Source organism: Equus przewalskii, chromosome 15, assembly GCF_037783145.1.
Source record: "Equus przewalskii isolate Varuska chromosome 15, EquPr2, whole genome shotgun sequence".
Classification (NCBI taxonomy): Eukaryota; Metazoa; Chordata; class Mammalia; order Perissodactyla; family Equidae; genus Equus; species Equus przewalskii.
In genome coordinates this window covers 73,012,259-73,038,508 of record NC_091845.1, presented here as the reverse complement: position 1 = coordinate 73,038,508, position 26,250 = coordinate 73,012,259, and the positions used below count along the sequence as shown (strand labels likewise).

The window sequence follows — 26,250 nt, the reverse complement described above, 5'->3', positions numbered from 1 at the left end:
AAAAATCAGTTGCATTATTATACATTAACAATATACAATCTGAAAAGGATATTACAAAAACAATTCCATTTCCAATAGCTTCTAAAAGAATAAAGTACTTAGGAATAACTTAACCAAGGAAGTAAAAGACTTGCACATTGAAAATTATAAAACATCACTGAAAGAAATTAAGGAAGACACAGATAAATGGAAAGATATCTGTTCACGGATCAAAAGACAATACTGTTAAAATGTCAACACTACCAAAAGCAACATATGGATTCCATGTCGTCCCTATAAAAATCTCAAGGACGTTTTTTGCAAAAATAGAAAAATCCATTGTAAAATTGATATGGAATCTCAAGGGATTCTGTATAGCCAAGACAATCTTGAAAAAGAAGAACAAAATAGGAAGTCTCACACTTTCTGATCTCAAAACCTACTACAAAGCTGTAGAAATCAAAACACTTTGGTACTGGCATAAAGATAGACATATAGACCAATGGAAAATAATAGAAAGCCCAGTAATAAACCCTCACATATATGCTCAAATGATTTTCAACAACGATACCTAGACCATTCAGTGGAGAAAGAACAGTGTTTTCAACAAATGGTGCTAGGAAAACTACGTATCACATGCAAAAACATGAAGTTGGACCTTACATTACACTGTATAGAAAAATTAACAAAATGGACCAAAGTTCTAAACATAAGAGCTTAACTCTTAGAAGAAAACGTAGGGGAAGTCTCATGACATTGAATTTGGCAAAATTTCTTGGAAATGACAACAAAAGCAGAGGCAAAAAAAAGAAATACACTGGCCTTCATCAAAATTAAAATCTTCTGTGCAAAGGACACCATGAACAGAATAAAAAGGCAGCCCACAGAATGAGAGAAAATATCTGCAAATCATATATAGGTGCACCTCAGAGATACTGCCATTTTGGTTCCAGATCACTGCAAGAAAATTAGTCACATGAATTTTTTTGGTTTCCCAGTGAATACAAAAGTTATGTTTACACTATACTGTAGTCTATTAAGTATGCAACACAGCAGTGTCTAAAAACACAATATACATTAAAAATACCTTATTGCTAAAAAATGTTAATCATCTGAGCCTTCAGTAAGTTGTAATACTTTTGCTCGTGGAGGGTCTTGTAAAAAACACAATATCTGCAAAGCACAATACAATGAGGTATGCCTAACCAAGAAGTGGTTAATATACAGATTTTATAAACAACTCCTAGGAGAAAGGAGGTATTTCCCCTACCAGAAACCAGGAATCTTCCCCCAGCCTGCAGACAATCCTTCACACACAGATTCTGTTTGACTTGGAATCCTTGTTTTTTGACTCCACTCAATTGACTTAGCAGGGTTTCCAGAGCAGCATTTCTAAATTTCCAGAAATTTTTGCCAAGTGACATCAGCATCATGGCAGAGAGAGCTGTTCCCTTAGTCTCTCCTCTTAAGATACAACCAAAAGGACATTCATTAACTAACAAAGAACACTCACGCAGCACCACAGGACACAGCCATAGGTCTGAGGATGGGGATACTGGATCCCCAGGAAGTAGTGGAAAGAGGTGAACAGATCTCCTTTCCCTCCCCAGAAGCAGTGATCTAGGTCACAGGGCCACACGCAGCAGCTAGTGTGTGACTCTGGGAGTAGGTGGGGGAGCAGGTGGGCCTCCATGAGAACGCTTTTGCTTTCAGGGTTGCATCCTGGCCCGCAAAAGCACTCCACAATGAGGCAGGTCAGCCATCACGTGGGTGCCCTCACCAGGCTCAGCAGCCCAGGCAGGCCACCAGTGAGTGCACAGCAGGTTCACAAAGAAGAGGGTGTCCCTCCCCTCCCACAACTAGAAGGACCCACAACTGAAAATACACAACTATGTACTCGGGGGCTTTGGGAGAAAAAGGAAAACAAAAAAAATCTAAAAAAAATGACTGTCTCATCTACAAGATCTTTTATACAAACCTCATGGTAACCACTAAACAAAAAGACAGAACAGAGATACAAATGATAAATAAAAAGAAAACTGAGAAAAGCATCATAGAAAATTACCAAACTGAAATGGCAGTCAGAAATACATGGGAGGAGAACAAAGAGAAATATAGAACAACCAGAAAATAAGAGACAAAATGGCACTATTAAGCCCTCATATATCAATAGTCATTCTAAATGTAAATCGATTGAATTTTCCAATCAAAACACACAGAGTTGCCAGATGGATTAAAAAACAAGACCCAACAATATGGTGCCCCCAGAACACACATCTCAGCTCCAAAGACAAACAAAGCCTCAGAGCGAAGGGATGGAAGATGATACTCCAAGCTAATGGCAAACAAAAGAAAGCAGGTGTTGCCATACTTATATCAGACAAAGCAGACATCAAGATAAAAAACACAATGAGAGAAAAAGATATAATGATAAAAGGGACATTCCACCAAGAAGACATAACACTTATGAATATATATGCACCTAACACAGGAGCATCGAAGTATATAAAGCAACTATTAACAAATCTAAAAGGAAAAGTTAACAGCAATACAATACTACTGGGGGACCTCAACACACCACTTACATCACTGGATACATCATCCAGACAGAAAGCCAACAAGGAAATAATAGAATTATATGAAAAACTAGACAAGAAGGACTTAATAGATAGATAGATAGATAGATATATAGAACATTCCAACCAAAAACATCAGAATACACATTCTTCTCAAGTGCAGACGGAACACTCTCAAAGACAGACCAAATGTTGGGAAACACGGCAAGCCTCAATAAATTTAAGAAGACTGAAATCATGTCAAGCATCTCTTCCAACCACAATGCTATGAAACTAGAAATCAACTACAAGAAAAAAGCTGAGAAGGTTACAAATATTTGGAGACTAAACAAAACACTACAAAACAACCACCAGATAAATGAAGAAGTCAAAGGGAAATCAAAAAATACCTGGAGACAAATGAAAATGAAAATACATCATAGCAATTCTGACGGATGCAGCAAAAGTGGTTCCAAGAGGGAAACTCATAGCAATACAGGCCCACCTCAACAAACAAGAAAAATCTCAAATAAGTAATCTTAAACTATACCTAACAGAACTAGAAAAAGAAGAATAAACAAAGCCCGAGTCGGCAGAAGGAGGGAAATAACAAAAATTAGAGCAGAAATAAATGAAATAGAAACCAAAAAAAAAAAAAAACAGTAGAAAGGATCAGTGAAATTAAGAGCTGGTTCTTTGAGAAGATAAACAAAATTTACAAAGCCTCAGCCAGACTCACTAAGAAAAAAAGAGAGAAGGCTCAAACAAATTAGAAATGAAAGAGAAGAAATTACAATAGATACCACAGAAAAAAGAGAATTATATGAAAAACTATACGTCAACAAAGTGGATAATCTAGAAGAAATGGATAAATTCTTAGACTCATACGACCTCCAAAAACTCAATCAAGAAGAAATAGAGAATCTGAATAGACCAATCACAAGTAAAGAGATTTAAACAGCAATCAAAAACCTTCCCAAAAACAAAAGTCCAGGATCAGATGGCTACTCTGGAGAATTCTACCAAATATTCAAAGAAGATTTAATACCTATCCTTCTCAAACTATTATAAAAAACTGAGGAAGATGGAATGTTTCCTAGCTCTTTCTATGAGGCTAACATTACCCTGAACCCAAAACCAGACAAGGACAACACAAAGAATGAAAATTAAAGGCCGATATCGCTGATGAACATAGATACAAAAATCCTCAACAAAATATTGGCAAATCGAATACAGCAATAAACATAGTTAAAATGTCCGTATTTCCTAAAGCAATCTACAGATTCAGTGCAATCCCAATCAGAATCCCAATGACATTCTTCATGGAAATAGAACAAAGAATCCTAAAATTTATATGGAACAACAAAAGACTCTGAATAGCCAAAGGAATCATGAGAAAAAAAGAAGAAAGCTGGAGGCATCACAATCCCTGACTTCAAAATATACTACAAAGCCAGAGAAATCAAAGCAGCATGGTACTAGCACAAAAACAGGCACACAGGGACTGGCCCGGTGGCTTAGCAGTTAAGTGCACACGTTCCACTTCAACAGCCCAGGGCTCGTCAGTTCAGATCCCGGGTGTGGACATGGCACCACCTGGCAAGCCATGCTGTGGTAGGCGTCCCACATATAAAGTAGAAGAAGATGAGCACGGATGTTAGCTCAGGGCCAGTATTCCTCAGCAAAAAGAGGAGGATTGGCAGCAGATGTTAGCTCAGGGCTAATCTTCCTCAAAAAAAAAAAACAAGCACACAGATCAATGGAATAGAACTGAAGGCCAAGAAATAAAACTACACATCTACAGACAGTTAATCTTCAACAAAGGAGCCAAGAACATATAATGGAGAAAGGAAAGTTTCTTTAACAAATGGTGCTGGGAAAACTGGATGGCCACATGCAAAACAATGAAAATACACCATTATCTTACACCACATATAAAAACTAACTCAAAATGGATCAAAGACTTGAAGGTAAGACTTGAAACTATAAAACTCCTAGAAGAAAATATAGGCAGTACACTCTTTGACATCAGCATTAGCAGCATCTTTTCAAATACCATGATCTACTCAGGCATGGAAAACGAAAAAATAAATGGGACTACATCAGACTAAAGAGCTCTGCAAGGCAAAAGAAACCAGGATCAAAACAAAAAGACAACCACCAACTGGGAGAAAATATTTGCAAATCATATAGGGATTAATTCCCAAAATATATAAAGAACTCATACAACTCAACAACCAAAAAATAAACAACCCGATCAAAAAACGGGCAGAGGATATGAACAGACATTTTTCCAAAGAACATATACAGACGGCCAACAGGCACAAGAAAAGATGTTCAACATCACTAGTCATTAGGGAAATGCAAATCAAAACTACAATGAGGGGCCAGCCCCGTGGCTGAGTGGTTAAGTTCGCACGCTCCGCTGTGGTGGCCCAGGGTTTCACTGGTTTGAATCCTGGGCACAGACATGCCGCCGCTCATCAGGCCATGCTGAGGCGTGGTCCCATATGCCACAACTAGAAGGACCCACAACTAAGAATATACAACTATGTACCGGGGGGCTTTGGGGAGAAAAAGGAAAAAAATAAAATCTTTAAAAAAAAACAAAACTACAATGAGATAGCACCTTTTACCTGTCAGAATGGCTATAATTACCAAGAGAAAAAAATAAATGTTGGTGAGGATGTGGAGAAGACAGAACCCTCATACACTGCTGGTGGGAATGCAAACTGGTGTAGCCACTATGGAAAACAGTATGGAGAGTTCTCAAAAGATTAAAAATAAAAATACTGTATGATGTAGCCATCCCACTACTGGGTACTTATCCAAAGAACTTGAAGTCAACAATTCAAAGAGACTTATGCACCCTATGTTCATTGCAGCATTATTCACATTAGCCAAGATGTGGAAGCAACCCATGTGCCCATCAACTGATGAATGGATAAAGAAGATATGGTATATATCTACAATGGAATACTACCCAGCCATAAAAAGAGAGAAAATCGTCCCATGTGCAACAACATGGATGGACTTTCAGGGTATTATGTTAAGTGAAATGAGCCAGACAGAGAAAGAGAAACATCGCATGATTTCACTCATATGTAGAAGATAAAAAAACACACAGACCAAGAGAACAGATTAGTGGTTGCCAGAGGGAAAGGGGGTTGGAGGGTGGACAAAAGGGGTAAAGGGGCACATATATACATATGGTGATGGATAAAAATTATACTGTTGGTGGTGAGCATGATGCCATCTATACAGAAACTGATAAATAATATACACCTAAAATTTCACAATATTATAAACCATTATGACCTCAATAAAATAATTTTTAAAAAACTCCTACAACTCAACAACAACAAAAAACAATTCAAAAACGGACAGAAGACTTGAATAGACATTTCTCCAAAGAGGATATACAAATGGCCCGTAAGAATATGAAAAGCACTCAATCATCAGTAATCAGAGAAATATAAATGCAAACCAAAATGAGATACCACTTCATACCCATTAGGATGGCTAGTACCAAAAAAATAGAAAATAAGTACTGGCAAGGATAAAGAGTAATTGAACCTTTGTGCACTGCTAAATGGGAATGTAAAGCGGTGCGACCACTGTGAAAAACAGTATGATGTTTCTTCAAAAAATTAAACAAAATTACTGTACGACCCAGTAATTTCACTCTTAGGTGTATGCCTGAAAGAACTGAAAACAGGGATTGAAACAGATCCTTGTGCACCAATGTTTACTCCAATATTATTCACAATAGCCCAAACATAAAAACCACCTTAAAAATGAAGCCTTAAAAATGAAGGCAATTCTGACACATGCTACAACATGGATGAACCTTGAAGACACTGTGCTAATTGAAATAAGCCAGTCACAAATGGACAAATATTGTATGAGTCCACAAATTCATAGAGACAGAAAGGGGCTGGAAGTAGGGGGAATGAAGAGTTAGTGTTTAATGAGCACAGAGCCATTTTAAAGAGTACTGAAAAGTCAGGGTAGCTGAAACATTGTGGAGATAGATGGTGATGACAGTTCCACAAAAATGTGAATGTACCTAATGCCATAGAACTGTAACTTAAAAATGGTTAAAATGGTAAATTTTATGTATATTTTACCACAATTATTTAGAAAGTATTGTATCAGTGTTAACTCCTTGAATTTAATAACTGGTTATGTAAGAAAACATCCTAGTTCTTAAGAATTATATACTGAGGCATTAAAGAGTAAAGGGATATGATACATACAACCCACTCTCAAATGGTTAAGAATTCTGTAAATTTTAAATTTCAAAATAAAAAGATTTTTTAAAAACTGTTCAAAGGATGGCATTAAGAGAAGGAAAAATGCAAGTCACAGAGTGGTAGAAGACAGGGGCAGCATATATAATTGATAAAGAACTTATATCTAGAACATACAAATAACTCCTGAAAATTAGTAAGAAAAAAACCCCAAAAACCTCGATTTTTTTTAAATGAGCAAAACAGATGAACAGGCATGGCACAAAAGAAGAAACATGAAAAGGTGCTCAACCTCAGTCATGGAAACGCAAATTAAACCCACAATGAGAGATGACACTACGTGCAAACTGGAATAATTACATTATGTTAATAAAAGTGCTGGCAAGGGGCTGGCCCCATGGCCGAGTGGTTAAGTTCATGCGCTCCGTTTCAGTAGCCCAGGGTTTTGCTGGTTCAGATCCTAGGCACGGACATGGCACCACTCATCAAGCCATGCTGGGGCGGCGTCCCACATAGCACAAACAGAGGCACTCACAACTAGAACATAAAACTGTACTAGAGGACTTTGGGGAGAAGAAAGAGGAGGGAAAAAAAAGAAGAAGATTGGCAACAGTTGTTAGCTCAGGTGCCAATCTTTAAAAAAAAATGTGCTGGCAAGGAAGTGGAACAAGAGAAATTCTCACACACTGTTAGTAGAAGTGTAAATTGCTGCAACCTCTTTAGTCAATAGTTAGGCATTACCTAGAAAATCTGAAGATATGTATATCCTATGGCCTACCACTGCCCATACCTTGAGAAACCGAAACTTGTGTGCACCAAGATACATGTATAAGAATGCTTATATCAGCATCGTTTGCAACGGCAAAAATCTTGAAACACAAATGTCAATCAACAATAAAATGGACGTGTACATTAAGATAATTTACTACACAGCTATTAAAATTAATGAACTACATTTATAAAGAACACGGACAAATCTTAAAAACATAAGTCCCAGCCATGCACAAAACAATGCACATTATATGATTTCACTTTACATTAAAGGTCAAAAGAGGAACACTAAACCACGTTGCTTAGTGAGGTATAATTAAACCTTTAAACTGTAAAGGAAAGCAAATGAAAAATTTTTTTTACAAAATTACCATCAAAACTGAGATAATAATTCTAGGCAGAATGGAAGGAGGCAATAACGATCAAGAAAGTAATGGTGGCAGGGCTCCAGAAGGCCATTTCTTGATCTGGGTGTTATTTATATGGATTTGTACTTTATAACAATTGCTAAACTGAACACATTTTATGTACTCCCCTGAGGATGTATTACATTAAACAATTAAAAACATTAACAATTTAAAAATTCACAGGAAGGAGGCAGAAACAGAAGCAGAGAGCCCAGTTAGAATGATTCCGCAATAATCCAGGCAAGGTGCTTTAACCAAAATGATAGCAGTGTACAGCAGTATATAGCAATTTGATTATATTTTACATTACCTTCTGAAGCAGAGCACATATGACTTCTGACTGATTGAATTTGGGATGTGACAGAAAAAGCTGAGTCAAAAGAGTGTCAATGTTTTTGACCTGAGCCACTGGACTTGCCATTTATTGAGATGTGGAAGACAGTAAAAGAGGCTTGGAAGAGATCAAGACTTATCAAGTTTGAGATACCCATAAAAGTCTAAACAGCAATGTTGGTAGGCAGTTGAACGTATAATCCTAGAGTTTAGGAGTGTTCCAACCTGAAGAAATAGATTTGACAGTTGTCCATATAGATGGATATTTAAAGTCTTGAGACCATGGGATTGAGAGGAGAGCCACAAGAGGAAAAACAAGCGAGTCTGGTATCCTGATGTCCCAGAGAGGAAGGAGTGATCAGCCAGGTCAAATGCTGCCAAAAGGTCAGGTAAGATAAGGATTGAGAAATGTCAACTGGATTTAGTGACACAGGAGTCAGTGTCTTTGATACAAAAAGTTGACATTATTGGTGATCCTAACAGAACAATAGTCTTTTCCTGATAAGCTACATGTGCAAATATATTTAGATCTATTTCTCAATTCTGTTCTGTTCCCTTGGTCTTTCTATTTATTTACAAGTCGATTAAACAGTTTTAGTTGTTTCAGCTTCATAGTGTATTTTATCACCTGGCAGGGCTAGCCCTTCATTATACCTCTTTCATGGACTGTTTATTCTTACACAGTGTTTTTCCCCCCATATGAACTTTATATAGTTACTCTGTCTAGTCCTTTAAAAAAGAAACTTGGCATTTTTATTGCACTCTCATTAAACACATGGAATATTTAAGATGTAGAATGGTTAAGACTTGTTTAGCTGCAGAGGATAAGAAAGAGGAGGTGGCACCAATATGTAGATATTAACTAAAGTTCTGCAAGTGGAAGATGGGATTGCCTAGGATGAAAACAGAATTAAAAAAAAGCATACAAACATCAACATACAGAAATCTGTTGCATTTCTATACACTAACAACAAAATATCTGAAAAAGAAATAAAGAACACCAGTACATTCACAATAGCAAACATAATAAAATACTTAGGAGTAAATTTAACCAAGGAGGTAAAAGATCTGTACACTGAAAACTATAAGACTTTAATGAAAGACAATGAAGAAGACACAAATAAATGCAAAGAGATCCCATCTTCATGGATCAGAATTAATCTTGTTAAAATGTCCATACTACCCAAAGCCATCTACAGATTCAATGTAACTCCTACCAAAATTCCAATGTCATTTTTGACAGAAATAGAAAAAAAGTCTAAGATTTGTATGAAATCACAAAAGACCCCAAATAGCCAAAGAAACCCTGAGAAAGAAGAACAAAGCTGGAGGCACCATACTTTCTGATTTCAAACTATACTACAAAGCTACAGTAATCAAAACAGTACAGCACTGGCATAAAAATAGACATACAGACCAATGGAACAGAATCAAGAGCCCAGAAATAAACACTTGCATATACAGTCAACTAATATTTGATAAGGGGGCCAAGAATATTCAATGGGGAAAAGATAGTCTCTTCAACAAATAGTGTTGGGAAAACTGGATAACCACATGCAGAAGAAAGAAATTGGACCCATATCTTCTATCACTCACAAAACTTGACTCAAAATGGATTAAAGATTTAAAGACCTAAAACCATAAAACTAGAAAAAAATATAGTGGAAATGCTCCTTGACAGTGGTCTTGGGAACAATTATATGGATATGACACCAAAAGCACACACAACAAAAGCAAAAATAAACAAGTGGGACTACATCAAACTAAAAAGCTTCTGCACAGCAACCTGATCTTAAAGAATAGGCAGAGGAACTGAACACACATTTCTGCAAAGTGGTGAGGATGTACAGAAAAGGGTACCTTGTGCACTGTTGGTAGGAATGTAAATTGATATGGCCACAATGGAAAACAGTACGGAGATTCCTCAAAAAACTAAAAATAGAACTACCATATGATCCAGCAATCCCACTTCTGGGTATATATCTGAAGGAAATGAATTCAGGACTTTGAAGAGATATCTGAACTCCCATGTTCATTGCAGCTTTAGCCACAATAGCTAAAATATGGAAACAACCTAAGTGTCCATCAATGGATGAATGGATAAAGAAAATGTGATATATACACACACAATGAAATACTATTCCATTGGAAATCCATATCCATATGGCTAAAGAAAATGTGACACATACATGAATACACACACATAACAGAATATATTATTCAGCCATGAGAAAGAAGGAAATCTTGCCATTTGCAATAACACAGATAGACCTTGAGGGCGTTAGGCTAAGTGAAAAAAGTCAGAGGAAGACAAATACTGTATGATCTCACTTATATATAGAATCTAAAAAAGCTGAACTCATAGAAACAGACAGTAGAATAGTGGTTACCAGGGGCTGGGACGTCAGGGAAGGGCAGAGACATTGGTCAAAGGGTACAAACTTTCAGAATAAATTCTGGAGATATAACGTACAACGTGGCGGTAATAGTTAACAATACTGTATTAAATACTTGAAAGTTGCTAAGAGTAGATCTTAAATGTTCCCATCACAAAAAAGAAAATGCGACATGTTGGAGGGGTTAGCAACTAAGGCTATGGTGGTAATTATTTTGCAATATAAGTGTACCAAGTCGTTGATACACGTACACCTTAAACTTACAAATGTTATATGTCAATTATATCTCAACAGAGCTGGAAAATAAAAGAGAGAAAGCAGTTTAGAATCAACTAGACTAGCATCTAGAGTGAGTGGAACAGGATGAAATGGCAAAGGAAACCAAGAAAGTAAGGTCAGAGATGTGAGAGACAATGCCAGAGATGCCAGAGTGTGGCATCATGGAAGCCAAGAAAAGAGAAAGTTGCTCAAAGATTGAGGAAAATGAGAGTTAAAGAGCATTCATAGTGATATAGAAGTCACTGATGACCTTAGAAAGGGGTCTGAGAGGTCTCAGTGGAGAAGGTTTTGCCACCGAGAGGACGAAGCCAAATGAAACAAGAGCATGGGAAGACAGAAATAGGGAAAGAGCCACAGGGACACGCAGACTCGGGGGGGGGGGGGGGGGGTGTCGCTTTTTGAACACAGGGAAGACCTGAATATGGTTAAGTCCTGATGGGAAGATCCAGTACCAAGGGAGAGACTGAAAATAATACATAAAAGAGAACTGACAGCACAAAGCTACTGAAAAGGTGTGGAGAGCTGGTCAGCGATGGGCATGTATGTAAGGAGCGGGGGAAAGGATGGCCTTAGCCAGCTGAATTGATCCCATACCTCCAATCCTACCAGGCAGGAAGGAGAAGAGGACTGGGGTAGCACCAGATAGGTACAGTATATATAGATTTAGGGGGCAAAGTTCAGGGAATTCTGCTTTGTTCAGGAAGCAAGAGATGTAGTCATCTTAATTTTTAAAACCCACCCCTGCTGTTGAACATTTAGGTTTCTTTCATTCTATCAATGAGAACAGAAGAGTTGGGTCAAAGGGTAAGCACTCTTCTAAACTTTTGAATTCCTACTGCCAAACTACCCCAGAAAAAAAGTGTTTCCTATTGACTCCCTCCAGCACTGTTCTCATGTTGGATGACTACTTCCCCCACCTCCAATCTTTCTGCTTGGCATTTATTGTTCAACATGGTTAAAAATATTTTAAGAGGAAAAGACTGATTTTTTTTAAAAGGTACTAGATTAGGAGTAATTACGCATGTATAAATTCAAGTAGGCATCATTTACAAACCATTTTAAAATATCACTCCATCAAAATCATGTAATAAAGACAGGTACCTCTCAAAATGAAGTTGGAGATCAGATTTATCCATTATCAGTATAGACAAAATGTAATAAAATAGCAAAAAGCTGAAGAAATAAAGGTAGGACATAAGAAACAACTTCTCGATAAAGCAGACCACAGAAAAGCCTTTCATGAGAAACTTTCTGAATAGGATTCAGTAAACAATCATTTGTCTGGGCAGAGGATAGGATCCTTTGATTATCTGAAAATCATTTGCAATTCAGATCAACAAGCAAAATCACCCAGCAATAAAGCACATAAGCACATTCTGCCACTGAACCCCTAACAAGGTACAGATTTCGTGCCAAAATGTCTCTCCACTAAGACCTTATCATCATTATGCTGAAAGCCAATGAGAACACAGATAACAACCCAGATCTGGGTCGGGAATTATTTTTATTGTAGGTGAGGTACTGCCCAACTCTCAAAGGACAGGAGAGACAGGCCCTTCTTTCTTACCTTTACCATGAACGTGAAGTCTGTTAGGGCCGGGGAGTAGACAGCCCCACCAGCACACGGCCCCATGATCAGAGAAATCTGAGGGACGACTCCAGATGCCATGACATTCCTCTGCCAAAAGAGAAAGGCAAAGGCATCTGGTTACAGAGGTGTTCTAGGCATTATCTGCAGAAAAATAAAAGTAATAATAAAATTACATTTGGCTTATATTCACAGAAATTCTATCCTTTAGGCAAGAGATCTAATCAGTAAAGCTTCTTCTAGAATTATACATGTAATTTATTCCCATCACCGGTGAGATAGCTGGCATATTATTTTCTGGGGCTTATACCCTCTCCCCTCCTTGGCAGTAGTTCCCCAAACCTCCACCAGGACATGAGCTCAGAGAGAACTCCACCACTCTTACTCCAGCTCCAAACACACCTCAGGCCCAGCACCCCTGTCTGCACGAAGCTGGCTGGAAGAATGAATGAAAACCTTAGAATACATGGGGCCAAAACTTATCCTGGAGCCCCTTCACACCTTCCACAGAGGGTACCCAGCAGTTACAAGGCAAGGCTAAGAGATAGGTGATAGTTTACCCTGAGTTTTCTATGTCTGCCCCCTGAGACAGGGCATATGGGAAAGAGGGAGGTAGCAGAAGCCAGAAAGGCTCCACAGGGACAAAGGTGTTGTAAAGGGCCAATCCTCAGGCCTCCTTCTGGGAAAGACAAGATTGGGGCTGGAGGACTCAGGCAAGATAAGGGCCCAATGACTCCTTGCCCAACCCCCAACTTCTTTCCTTCCCCTGAACACCATCAGCTTAAGAGAAGTTATGTCCACTTTTAGCCCTGCCTTGGCTCTGAGCCCAATTTCTATAAATCATAGGACAAATCTCAGGACAGTACAAAAAGACATCTATAGATAGAGGACTTTAAGAACATGCTGGAGTAGGAAGCACCAAGAAGCTTCTCCCGACCTAGACAACAGCTGCACTGGCATAATCTGTATGAGTAATTATTTTGTAACTCTGGAGTCTATTGAAGGCTTGCAACTTCCAGGGGAAGATCTGGAGGGTGAATTGTGGTTAATTTTGGTCAATTTCAGCTCTTAGCACAGTAGCAGCTACCCATCCCCCAACCCCAGCCACAAGGGAGGCAGCTGTGCAGGAGCAGCTGTGCATGTGTGCCTGCAGCAGCTTACACAGAGCTTTCAGGAACCAGGGTAGGCCAACAGGACCTAGTGCTCCAAATATCAGGGATCTGTATTCTGACTGCTCACTGTGGATTCTGATCACAAAGGTGCAGTTAGAGATTGTTGTTGCACCTCCCCCTCCAGCACAACATCACTAATCATGAGGGAACCACAAATGAGATACCACACCACACACATTAGGATGGCTATCAAAAACCAGAAAACAAGGTGATAATGTAGAGAAATTGGAATCCTTGTGCACTGTTGATGGGAATGCAAAGTGGTACAGCTGCTCTGAAAAACAATGAAGTTCTTCAAAAAATTAAAAGTAGAATTATATGATCCATAAATTCCACTCCTGAAGACATACCCAAAAGAATGGAAAGCAGGGTCTCAAAGAGATATTTGTACACCCATGTTCATAGCAGCATTACTCATAACAGCTAAAAGGTGGAAGCAACCCAACTGCCTGTCAACAGATGAATGGCTAAACAAAATGTAGTATGTACATAAATGGAATATTTTTCAGCCTTAAAAAGGATGGAAATCCTGTCACATGCTACAACATGGATGAAGCTTGAAGACATTATGCTAAGTGAAATTAGCTAGTTAGAAAACGATAAATAAATGTATGATTCCACTATATAGAATGTATGATTCCACTCAACTGAGATACTTAGTCAAAATCATACACAGAAAGCAGAATGGTGTTTGCCAGGGGCTGGGGACAGGGGATAATGGGGAGGAACTGTCTAATGGGTATAGAATTCCAGTTTTGCCAGACGAAGAGTTACGGAGATGGATGCTAGTGATGGGTGTACAACGTCATAAATGTATTTTATACCACTGAACTGTACATTTAAAAATGGTTAAGTTGATAAATTTTATATTATGTGTATTTAACCACAATAAAACAAAGTTGAAAAAAAGTTATCCATATTTTGCAAAAAATATCAAGCTGGGTGGACTTCCAGCTGCGGCAGAGTGGAGAGGTCAGAAAACACTCTCCTCGAAAAAGAACTATAAAACTGGACAAAACTGTCAAAAACAAACATTTCAGGGTTCTGAAATCAGACCAAACATTAACAAATTGAGAATTTTTTATTAATGAAATGCCAAACTTGAGATAAGAACACGAGGAGTCTGTGGCATTCTCAACTAAGATTGCTACTATTGCCCACATCCTTCAGGGTGAGAGAATAACACTAGACAGTAATTCAAATCCACAAGAAACAAGAGCACTAAAAATGGTAAATACGTGATTAAATATATAATACTGTTCTCTCTTCTTAATACTGTTCTCTCTTCTTAATACTTTTAAAAGACAAAGCTGTTATATAAAGCAATAATTATAACACCTTGTTGTTGGGCTTATCACCTAAGAATATAACAATAATGGCACAAAGAAAGAGAGATAAAACAGAGCTATAATGGAGCAAATTTTATATTTTACCAGAACTCAGTAACATTTTGAAGTAGATTACGATCAATTAACATACATATTGTAACCCTTAGAGCAACCACTAAAAAAAAAAAAAAAAATAGTTCAAAAAAAAACAGTCAGAGAAATTAGAAAGGTACATTAAAATACGTGTTTAATATAAGAGTTGAGAGACATCACAAAAGATAATGAAATAGGAAGCTCTAAGAATTCATCCCTCTACCAAAACAACTATTGAGCTGGCAGGAACTGTCTCCAGCAACCATTTTGGAACTCTGGAGCGGAACTCTTGTAGCGTCCAGGGAAGAGTTTCAAGAAGAAGCAGGTAAATTTCAGTCAATTCCCGAATCTAGAATAGCAGCTACCATCACGCACCCTACAACCCTGTGGCAGGTAGCCACAGGGACAGGCAGCTTGTGTTCCTAGAGTGGCCAGCTCATGTCAGGGTGGCAATAAGGACACCGTCCTCCAAAAATCAGTGTTCTGTGTTTTAATTACTGATCATGGCTTTTGATCACTGAGGGGCCAGCACAGAGGCTGGCCATTGTTTCAAGCTTGAAAGACTCAAGCAGCTTCTCAGCTGAAACAGGATTTAAAGGGACAGTTCATCTCTTCTGGGAGGCAGACATTTAAGAAACTCTTTGTCAGATCGCTGGTTGACTGCAGAGACGTGGAACTAAAACTTCAGGGACAACACTCAACATGGAACATATTTTGCAAAATAGCTGGGAAAAGTCACAAGTGGACAGATTCAGCCCCCAACAAGCAAAAATCAGCAATCTCTGATGAGTCGGAGAATTAAATTTCCAACATTACAAACACAATACTCAGAATTTCCAGTACCCAACAAAAAATTACAAAACATGCAAAGAAACAGGCTAGCGCAGCCCATTCACAGGAAAAAGAATTTGACAGAAACCATATCTGAGGAAGCCCAGACAATGGACTTGTCAGTCAGAGATGTTATACAAACTCTTAAATATGTTCATTGAGCTAAAGGAAATCATGGGAAAAGAACTAAAGGGGGTTGGTGGCAGAGCAGTTAAGTTGGCACGTTGCACTTTGGTGGCCTAGGGTTTACAGGTTTGGATCCTGGGTGCGGACATGGCACTGCTTGGCAAGCCATGCTGTGGTAGGCGTCCCACATATAAAGTAGAGGAAGATGGGCACAGATGTTAGCTCAGGGCCAGTCTTCCTCAGCAAAAAGAGAAGGATTGGCAGCAGATGTTAGCTCAGGGCTAATCTTCCTCAAAAAAAAAAGAACTAAAGGGGGGCCAGCCCCATGATCAAGTGATTAAGTTTGCACGCTCCGCTTTGGTGGCCCAGGGTTTTGCCAGTTCGGATCCTGGGCGCAGACATGGCACCACTCATCAGACTATGGCGAGGTGGCATCCCACATGCTACAACTAGAAGGACACACAACTAAAATATACAACTATGTACTGGGGGGATTTGGGAAGAAAAAGGAAAAAAAGAGAACTAAAGGAAATGAGGAAAAGAATGTCTGAACAAAATGAGAATGCCAATAAGGATAGAAATTATAACAAGAAATCAAGCAGAAATTTTGGAATTGAAAAGCACAATAACCAAACTGAAAAGCACACAAGAGGGGCTCAAGTACGGATTTCAGCAAGCAGAAGAAAGATTCAGAGAACTTGAAGACAACTGAAACTATCTAGTCTGGGGAACAGCTAAAAAAAAAAAAAAATGAAGAAAAATGAACAGAGCCTGAGGCACCTGTGGGAAAGCATCAAATGTACCAACATACACAGTATAAGAATCTCAGAAGAAAGAGGCAGATAAAATATTTGAAGAAATAATGGCTGAAAACTTCCCAGATTAGATGTAAAATGTGCATATTCACAACCAAGAATCTCAGTGAACTCCACGCAGGATGAATGGAAAGAGATCCACACCAAGACATATTCTAGTCAAACTGCTGAAACTTAAACACAAAGAGAGGAATTTGAAAGCAACAAAAGAGAAACAACTCATCACATACAAGAGATCCTCAATAAAATTAACAGCTGATTTCTCATGAGAAATCCCAGAGGCCAGAAAGTAGTGAGATATGCACAGTCTTGAAAGAAAAACCTCAAATATATTCAGCAAAACTATCCTTCAAGAATGAAGGAGAAATTAAGACATTTCCAGATAAACAAAAGCTGAAGTTTGCTCGTTTGCAGCAGACATGCCATACGAGAAACGTGATAAGGAGTCTTTTAGTCTGAAATGAAAGGACACTAGGCAGTAACTTGAAACCATGAGAAAAAATAAAGAACACTGGAGTAAATGCAGCTTCCTAAGCAAATTTTAAAAAGACAGTATTACCGTACTTTAGTTTGGTTTTTAATGTCTCTCTTCCTCCTATATGATTTAAAAGGCAAATGCACAAAACAATTACAAATCCATTAATGGGTATGTATAAAGATGTAATCTATGATGATAACAATATAGAGGAGGAGGGATGGAGATGTACACAAGCAGAGTGTTTAATACTGAAGCTGGAAAGGCACTATTCAAATCAGATTGCTGTAGATTTAGGGTGTTTATTGTAATCCTTATGGTAATCACTAAAGAAAAAAAATAAAAATGAAAGAAGTGAATCAAGATGGTACACTACCAAATAAAAAAAAAAAATCAACTAAATACCCAAAAAAGCATTAATGGAGGAATTGAGGTAGATGTAACATATGGAAAAGAAATAGTTAAATGGCAGAAACACCGCCTTTATCAGTAATCACACTAAATGTAAATGGATGAAATTATTTTATTAATATAGATTGGTAGATTTGATTTAAAAAGAAAGAATCTATCGATATGCTATCTACGAGGAGCCTCACTTTATTTATTTATTTTTTTTTTTCTGACATGCCAAGGTTTATTTGATGACTAGCAAAGCTTCTGAACTTGTCCTTCAGGCTTGTTATTCTGAAGGGTGTTTGACCTTCAGTCATGTAAACATTGCAAGTCATTATTACCAGACTTCTGGGTCTTGGCTCCATAGTGAGCACTGAAAGGGAAAAAATGAATGTAATAGAAACAGGAACTTTGGGCTTTTTTTCTGCTCGTTTCTTCTTAAAGCTATACGTGTTTTCTGGCTTCCTATACATCTGCAGGGCCTTCAGTGAATTATGGTACATCCACATAATGCAGTATTCGGCAGCCGTGAAAAAGAATGAGAGTGCTTTTGATGTAGTGATGTGAAATGATCTCCAGGATATATCATTGAGTGAAAGAAGCAAGAGTGGCTAGTATGCTCCCACTTGCATTTAAAAAAGAGGACAGTGAACGTGTGTGAGTACATTTGTGCAGGCATCAAACATTTCTAGACGGGTACACAAGAAAGCGACGATGTTAACTGCATTGAGAGAAGAAACAACTAAGGAGCCTCACTTTAAATATGAGGACACAAAAAAGTTGAAAGTAAAAGGGTGGAAAAAGATATTCTATACAAAGGTAACCAAAATAGAGCTGGGAGGCTATATTATTGTCCGAAAAAATAGACTTCAAAAAGTTACAAGAGACATAGACATACTGATAAAAAGTTCAACACACCAACATATAACAATTATAAAAATATATGCACCTAACAACAAAGCCCCAAAAATATATGAAGCAAAAATTGACAGAATTGAAGGGAGAAACAGACAGGTGCATAATAATAGCTAGAGATTTCAACACCCTACTTCCAGTAATAGACAGAACAAACAGAAAGAGGATCAGTAAGGAAACAATGGACTTGAACACAACAAACCAGTATGCATAACAGACATATACAGAACACTCCCCCCAACAAGAGAATACACATTCTTTTCAATTGCACATGGAACATTCTCTAGGAGAGACCACATGTCAGGCCACAAAATAAGTCTCAATAAATTTAAAATTACTGAAATCATACAAAGTAACTTTTCCAATCACAATGGAATGAAACTAGAAAAAAAACCTGGAAAATCAACAAATACATTAAAATTAATCATAATATTCCTAACTAACTAAAAGGTGAAAGAAGAAATTACAAAGGAAACTAGAAAATGCATTGAGATGAATGAAAATGTAACATGCCAAAACTTATGGGATGTAGCGAAAGCACTGCTAAGAGGGAAATTTATAGCTGTAAACACATATATTAAAAGAAAGTATTAAATCAATACCTGACTTTCCAGCTTAAGAAACTGGGGAAAGTAAAAGAAAGCAAGCAGGAAGAAGGAAATAAAACTTGGAGCAGGAATAAATGAAATTGAATATAAAAATAGAGAAAAATCAATAAAACCAAAAGTTGATTCTTCAAAAAGATGAACAAAATTGACAAACTTTTAAATAGTATGACAAGAAAAATTCATATCACTAAAATCAGAAATGAGAGGAGACATCACTACAGAAATAAAGATTATAACAAAATAATATGAACAACTAACTGTATGGCAACAATTAGGTAACTGAGATGAAATGGACTAATTCCTATAAAAATACAAACTACTGAAACTGAGTTGAGACGAAACAGAAAATCTGATAAACCTGTAACAAAAAGACTGAAATCAGTAATCATAAAACTACCTACAAAGAAAAGTCAAGGCCTAGAGGGCTTCACTGGTGGATTTTACTGAACATTTAAAGAAGAATTAATGTGAATCCTTTACAAGTTCCTCCCAAAAACAGAAGAGGTGGCAACACTTCCAACTCATGTCATGAGGCTAGAATTATCATGATACCAAACCAGAAAAAGATGTCACAAGACTTAAAGAAGGCTGAAAAAAAATTCAGAGCACCAAAAAATTAGAGAGAAAAAAAAGACAACACAAGAAAAGATAACTACAGACCAATCTCTTTTATTAATAAAGATTCAGAAGTACTCAAAAAATAGTAGCAAACAGAACCCAGCAGCCTATAAAAAGGATTATACACCATGAACCAGTGAGATTTAGCAGAGGAATACAAGGTTGGTTTAACATCCAAAAAATCAACGAATGTAACACACCATATCAACAGAACAAAGGACAAAAATCAAATGATTATTTCAGATACAGAAAAAGTATTTGACTAAATTAAACATCTATTCATGATAAAAATACTCAAACAAGAAGTAAATGTGAACTTCCTCAACCTGATAAAGGGCATCTACAAAAAAACGCAGTCAGTTAACATCATATTTAATGGTAAAAGAATGAATGATTTCTTCCTAAGTTCAAGAACAAGACAAGGATGTCCACTTTTACTACTTCTATTCAACACTGTACTGTATGTTCTAGCCAGAGCAATTAAGCAAAAAAAGAAATAAAGGGCATCCAAATTAGTAAGGAAAAAGCAAAACCATCTCTATTTGCAGAAGACATGATCATGTATATAAAAACTCCTAAGGAATCCACACACAAAAACATTTACAGCTAATAAACAAGTTCAGCAAGCCTACAGGATACAAGATCAAATATATAAAAATCAATTGTATTTCCATACACTTGCAAAGAACAACTCAAAAGCAAATGAACAATTCCATTCACAAAAGCATCAAAAATAATACTTAGACAGAAAGAACAAAAGAAGTGCAAGACATGTATGCCGACAATTACAAAATATTACTGAGAGAAATTAAAGACGACCTAAAGAAATGGAGAAACATTCCATCTACATGGAGTGGAAGACTCAAGGTGTTAAGAAGTAAATTCTAGGGGCCGGCCCTGTGGCCAAGTGGTTGAGTTCGCGCGCTCTGCTGCAGGCGGCCCAGTGTTTTGTCAGTTCGAATCCTGGGTGCGGATATGGCACTGCTCATCGGGCCATGCTGAGGTGGCGTCCCGCGTGCCACAACAGGAAGGACCCACAACTAAGAATATACAACTATGTACCAGGGGACTTTGGGGAGAAAAAGGAAAAAATAAAATCTTTTTAAAAAAAAAAAAAAAAGTAAATTCTAGCCAAATTGTCTGTAGGCTCAATACAGTTCCTATCAAATCTCAGCAGCCATTTTTGTAGAGTTGACAGCAGATGAAAAAATTTATATGGAAATGCAAGGGACCAGAATAGCTGAAACAATTTTTAAAAAGAACAAAGTTGGAGGACTTTATCCAACTTCAAAACTACCAGAAAACTATAGTAATCAAGACAGTGTGGTTCTGATGTAAGGTTAAGGACAAAGATCAACGGAAAGGATTCAGTCCAGAAATAAACCCTTACGTTTATGGTCACTTTTCCACCAAAGTGCCAAGACAATTCAATGGGGAAAGAATAGCGATGTCAACACATTGTGATGAGACAAGGATGAATTTAGACCCTGACCTCACACCATACGCAAAAATTAACTCAAAATGGATCACAGATTTAAGAGAGCCAAACCTATAAAACTACATGAAGAAAACATTGGTCAAAATCTTCATGACTTTGTATTGGGCAGAGTCTTCAATATGACAATAAAAGCATGATCCATGAAAGAAAAAGTGATAAATTGGACTTCAAAATTTAAAACTTTGCACTTCAAATGCCACCATTAAGAAATAAAAAGGCAGGGCTGGCCCAGTGCCTGAGTGGTTGTTTGCACGCTCTGCTTCAGTGGCCCAGGGTTTCGCTGGTTCGGATCCTGGGTGCAGATGTGGCACGGCTCGTCAGGCCATGCTGAGGCAGCATCCCACACAGCACAACCAGAAGGACCTACAACTAAAATGTACAACTATGTACTGGGGGGATTCTATGTACTGGAAGAAAAAGCAGGAAAAAAAAAGAAAGAAAGAAAAAGGCAAGTCACAGACTGGGAGAAAATATTAGCAAATCATGTCTGATAAAGGACTTGTACCCAGAATATGTGAAGAACTATTCTTACAACTTAAAAGTCTAATTACAAAATGAAAAAATGATCTGAATATACATTTCAGCAAAGAAGATATACAAATGACTAACGTGCGTGAAAAGATGCTCAACATGATTAGTAAGCAGGAAAAGGCAAATTAAAACCACAGTGAGATACCAGTATATACCACCAAAATAGCTTTAACGGAAAAAACTGACAATACTAAGTGTTGACAAGGATGTGAAGAACCTGAAACCCTCAATACGTTACTTGTGGTAATGTAAAATGGTACAGTCATTCTAGAAAAAATTCGGCAGTTTCTTAAAGTTATAAACTTGTCAGACTCAACAATTCCACCATTGGGTATCTACCCAAGGGTTGTGAAAACATGTCCACACAGAGTTATACACAAATGTTCATAGCAGTGCTATGATGGCCAAAAAGTAGAAACAACCCAAATGTCCATCAACTGGTGGATTGATAAACAAAATGTGATATATCCATATAATATATTATTCAGCAATAAAAAGGAATGAAGCACTGATACAAAATACAATATGAACAAACCTCAAAAAACATTACGCTAAGTGAAAAGAGTCAGATGAAAACACTGCAGACAAAAGGCTGATCAGCCGTTGCCTAGGGCTGGGTAGAGACTGACTGCATACAGGCAGGAGAGAGCTTTTTGGAGGGAAAGGTCCCAAAACCGCACTGTGGTGATTGCACAATTCTATAAATTTATTAAAAATCATTGAATTGTATGTTTACAATGGATGGATTTTATGGTTTATAAATTACACTTCAATAAAAAACTTCTTTAAAATGTCAGTCATGGAGGACCAAGAAAAATTGAAGAAATGCTCCAGATTAAAGGAGATTAAAGAGATATGACAACCAAAAGCAGTATTTACTCCTGGTTTAAATACCAGCCAGGAAAAAAAAAAAAATAGCTGTAGAGGGGCTACATAGGGATCATTTGATAAAATCTGAATAAGGACCATGGATAAGAATAATATTGACGAATCAGTGTTAAATTTCCTGATTTTTATTACTGTGTACTCTGGTTATAAGAGAACGTCCTCGTTCTTAGGAAACACAATGAAGGATTTAAGAGGGAAAGAAGGCACAATCTCCAATTTACTCTCAAATGTTTCAGAAAAATATAACATGCAAATATGTATATACGGAGAGAGAATGATAGAGCAAATGGGCAAAATGTAAATAACTGGTGAATGAGGGTAAAGGACATATGGGAGGCTCATTGTACTATTTTTGCAGTTTTTCTATGAAGCTTGAAATTACATCAAAATAAAGTTACAAAGAGGGGCCGAACCAGTGGCGCAGCGGTTAAGTGTGCATGTTCCGCTTCTCAGTGGCCCAGGGTTCGCCGGTTGGGATCCCAGGTGTGGCACTGATTGGCAAGCCATGCTGTGGTAGGCGTCCCACATACAAAGTAGAGGAAGATGGGCATGGATGTTAGCTCAGGGCCAGTCTTCCTCAGCAAAAAGGAGGATTGGCAGCAGTTAGCTCAGGGCTAATCTTCCTCAAAAAAAAAAAGAGTTACAAAGAAACAAAAAATAATACAGGCAGGAAGAAGTGGGTGGAGGTATAGATATGACAAGCAGTATTAGTAAGCAATTAATTAACCAAAGCAGACCTTAAAATCACTAAAGCCTATGCCATGAAAATAAAACAAAATCCCACTCCCCCATAAAGATGTGTTAGACTACATGATATTCTAAAATCCCAACAAGCTCTAAAATGTGATGGTTTACTGCCACTTCTCTTAGGGCCACCCTATCTTTTGTTTCTAACACAGGGATAACTTCCAGGCTAGGGGCCAAAGGAGACTTTCCAGGCCTAAGCCAAGCCACCCAAAGAACTAATTCTACCCAGTGGGTTATTCCTGGAGCTTAAGTTTAAAGATTCAAAAGTAGGTATAAGGCGGGGCCAGCCCAGTGGCTAAGTGGTTAAGTTTGTGCACTCTGCTTCAGTGGCCCAGGGTTCACAGGTTTGGATCCCAGGCATGGACCTGCTCATCAAGCCATGCTGTGGTGGCGTCCCACATACAAAATAGAGGAAGATGGGCACAGATGTTAGCTCAGGGACAATCTTCCTCACCAAAAAAAAAAAAAAGGGTAGGTTTAAAGGGGCCAGCCCTATGGCCTAGAGGTTAAGTTCAGCACACTCTGCTTCAGCAGCCCAGGATCAGTTCCCCGGCACAGACCAACATCACTCATCAGTGGCCATGCTGCGGCAGCAACCCACATACAAAACAGAGGAAGCTCAGGGCAATTCTTCCTCAAGCAAAAAGAGGAGGATTGGCAACAGATGCTAGCTCAGGGTGCATCTTCCGCAGCAAAAAAAAAAGTAGGTTTAAGATCTACAAAGTGGCTTCTCAACTAACATAAGTACTTCCACAACTAGCAGAGTATCTTATACAAAGTAAATACACATTTTTCTGACTGATCATAAAGGGCAGTGGCCAGGGATAAAAACCCTGCAGGCCAGGGGATGACAAGAACAGCTGGCCTGATTAGAAACAATGTCTGCCTGTCTCTTTCCTCCCTTCTCCCTCTCTTTCCTCCCCTCCCTGGAAATGCTGATCTGTCTCTTTTCTTGGGTTTCCATCCGGCAGTCTCTCTCTCGCCCCAATCTCCCTTACTGTATCTCTCACAATATACTTTCTACTTCAAATAATACACTTATTTTTGTGTTTCTCCTCATTTCTCTTTCTTGAATTTTAGTCTGTAAGTAAGCAAAAAGATATCTGAAAGGATGTTCACCAAGTGTTTATGAATGGTGGCATTTGGGGTGATTTTTTTCTTTGCTTGAACTATGTATAATGATCTTGTAGTGTTTCAACCAAAAAATAAAAAGCATTGCATTTTTCAATTCCCAATTCTAGCAAATCAGTTCATTTTAAGCTTTTATATTCCCTCTCCCTTGCTTTTGAAACAAGAAGATAAATATTTAAGTGACTTTCCCTTATGAATGATATTTTTGTTTTCCCCTGAGTGGCCCTCTAGGAGAAAAAAAGAAAACCCTCCCATCTACTCTCTCTTGCTTTTCATCCACCCTTCATACCACCCCCAGTGACACAGGAAGGAGCCACAGAACAGACACAAAGGGGCAGAGAACAACGAGAAGAGATGGGAAGCTTTGACCAGCACGCTGTTCTTTTACTCTCTGTTCTCTACTGACAGGTTTCTCACCAGAAAGATGTCTGCATAGCCAGCCAACGACTCTACTCCCTCTTGGATCCGTGCTCCCCCAGAGTCATTCAGTCCAATCACTGGAGCCCCCACCGTCAGGGCCTGGTCCATGATCTGAGACAGCAGAGAAATCTTTGTGAGACAACTGATCCCGTCATCAAAAACAGCATTTACAAAGCACCACAGTGTTTTCTAGAAAATGTTCTGAATGCACTTTTCAGAACAGGAGGAACACTGGCTTCAATCCTGTGATGGCTGGGTACCTTCACGGAGGACAGAGAACCAGATACTTAAAGGGCTGATTAAACTCCCCCGCCCCGCCGGGGCCGGCCTGGTGGCGCAGCAGTTAAGTGCGCATGTTCCACTTCTCAGCGGCCCATGGTTTGCTGGTTTGGAGCCTGGGTGCGGACATGGCACCACTTGGCATGCTATGCTGTGGTAGGCGTCCCATGTATAAAGTAGAGGAAGAAGGGCATGGATGTTAGCTCAGGGCCAGTCTTCCTCAGCACAAAGAGGAGGATTGGCAGTAGTTAGCTCAGGGCTAATCTTCCTCAAAAAAAAAAAATTAAAGCCCCCCCCAAACATCCAAAAGCCAAAGCACCTCCCATTAGCAGGGTATGAGACTGCTCGGAGTAACCCTTTCTAGAGCCACAGGCCCAAGCTATAATATTTTTTAGCAGTCAGTTTTGTTCCCAGTTACTCTTTTGAAAGAACTGATAGTAAACAGAACGGCAAAGTAGTACTTTTGTGAAAGTAAATGTGGACCCATCTGTTAATGTGAGGCCAGGCCCAGGCCTGCTTTCACTTCTAATGAGAGAGATTTTCCTTATGGGTCAGCAGTTCACAGCCTAATGAGCAACATTACTAATAGCCCTTGACAGTTTACAAAGCACTTTCACTTCCATTATCTCTTTTATCCATCATAAGAGGCAGTAAAAAGAGAAAAATTAGGAAGGTTTCAAAGTTAAGTGAATGGCCCAAGGTCTCAGGGGTAATATATAACAGGACGACATCTGGAATCCAGGTGTTCCATTATCGAGGGAAGCTCTGCCCAGCCACTACCAATCAGCTCACCTTTAATTCCAAAATTCTTCAGATATGAT

General features: G+C 38.3%; 1 protein-coding gene across 1 annotated transcript in view; it reads right to left on the bottom strand.

The window, feature by feature from the left end:
- Positions 1-26,250, bottom strand: part of PCCB (propionyl-CoA carboxylase subunit beta) — a 73,813-nt gene that overhangs the window by 40,248 nt on the left and 7,315 nt on the right. Inside the window, exons 5-6 of the mRNA XM_008536059.2 lie at positions 25,148-25,261; positions 12,541-12,651 (exon numbers count right to left, since the gene is read on the bottom strand). Coding sequence (XP_008534281.2) covers positions 12,541-12,651; positions 25,148-25,261 — 225 coding nt within the window. The remainder of the gene's footprint in view (positions 1-12,540; positions 12,652-25,147; positions 25,262-26,250) is intronic.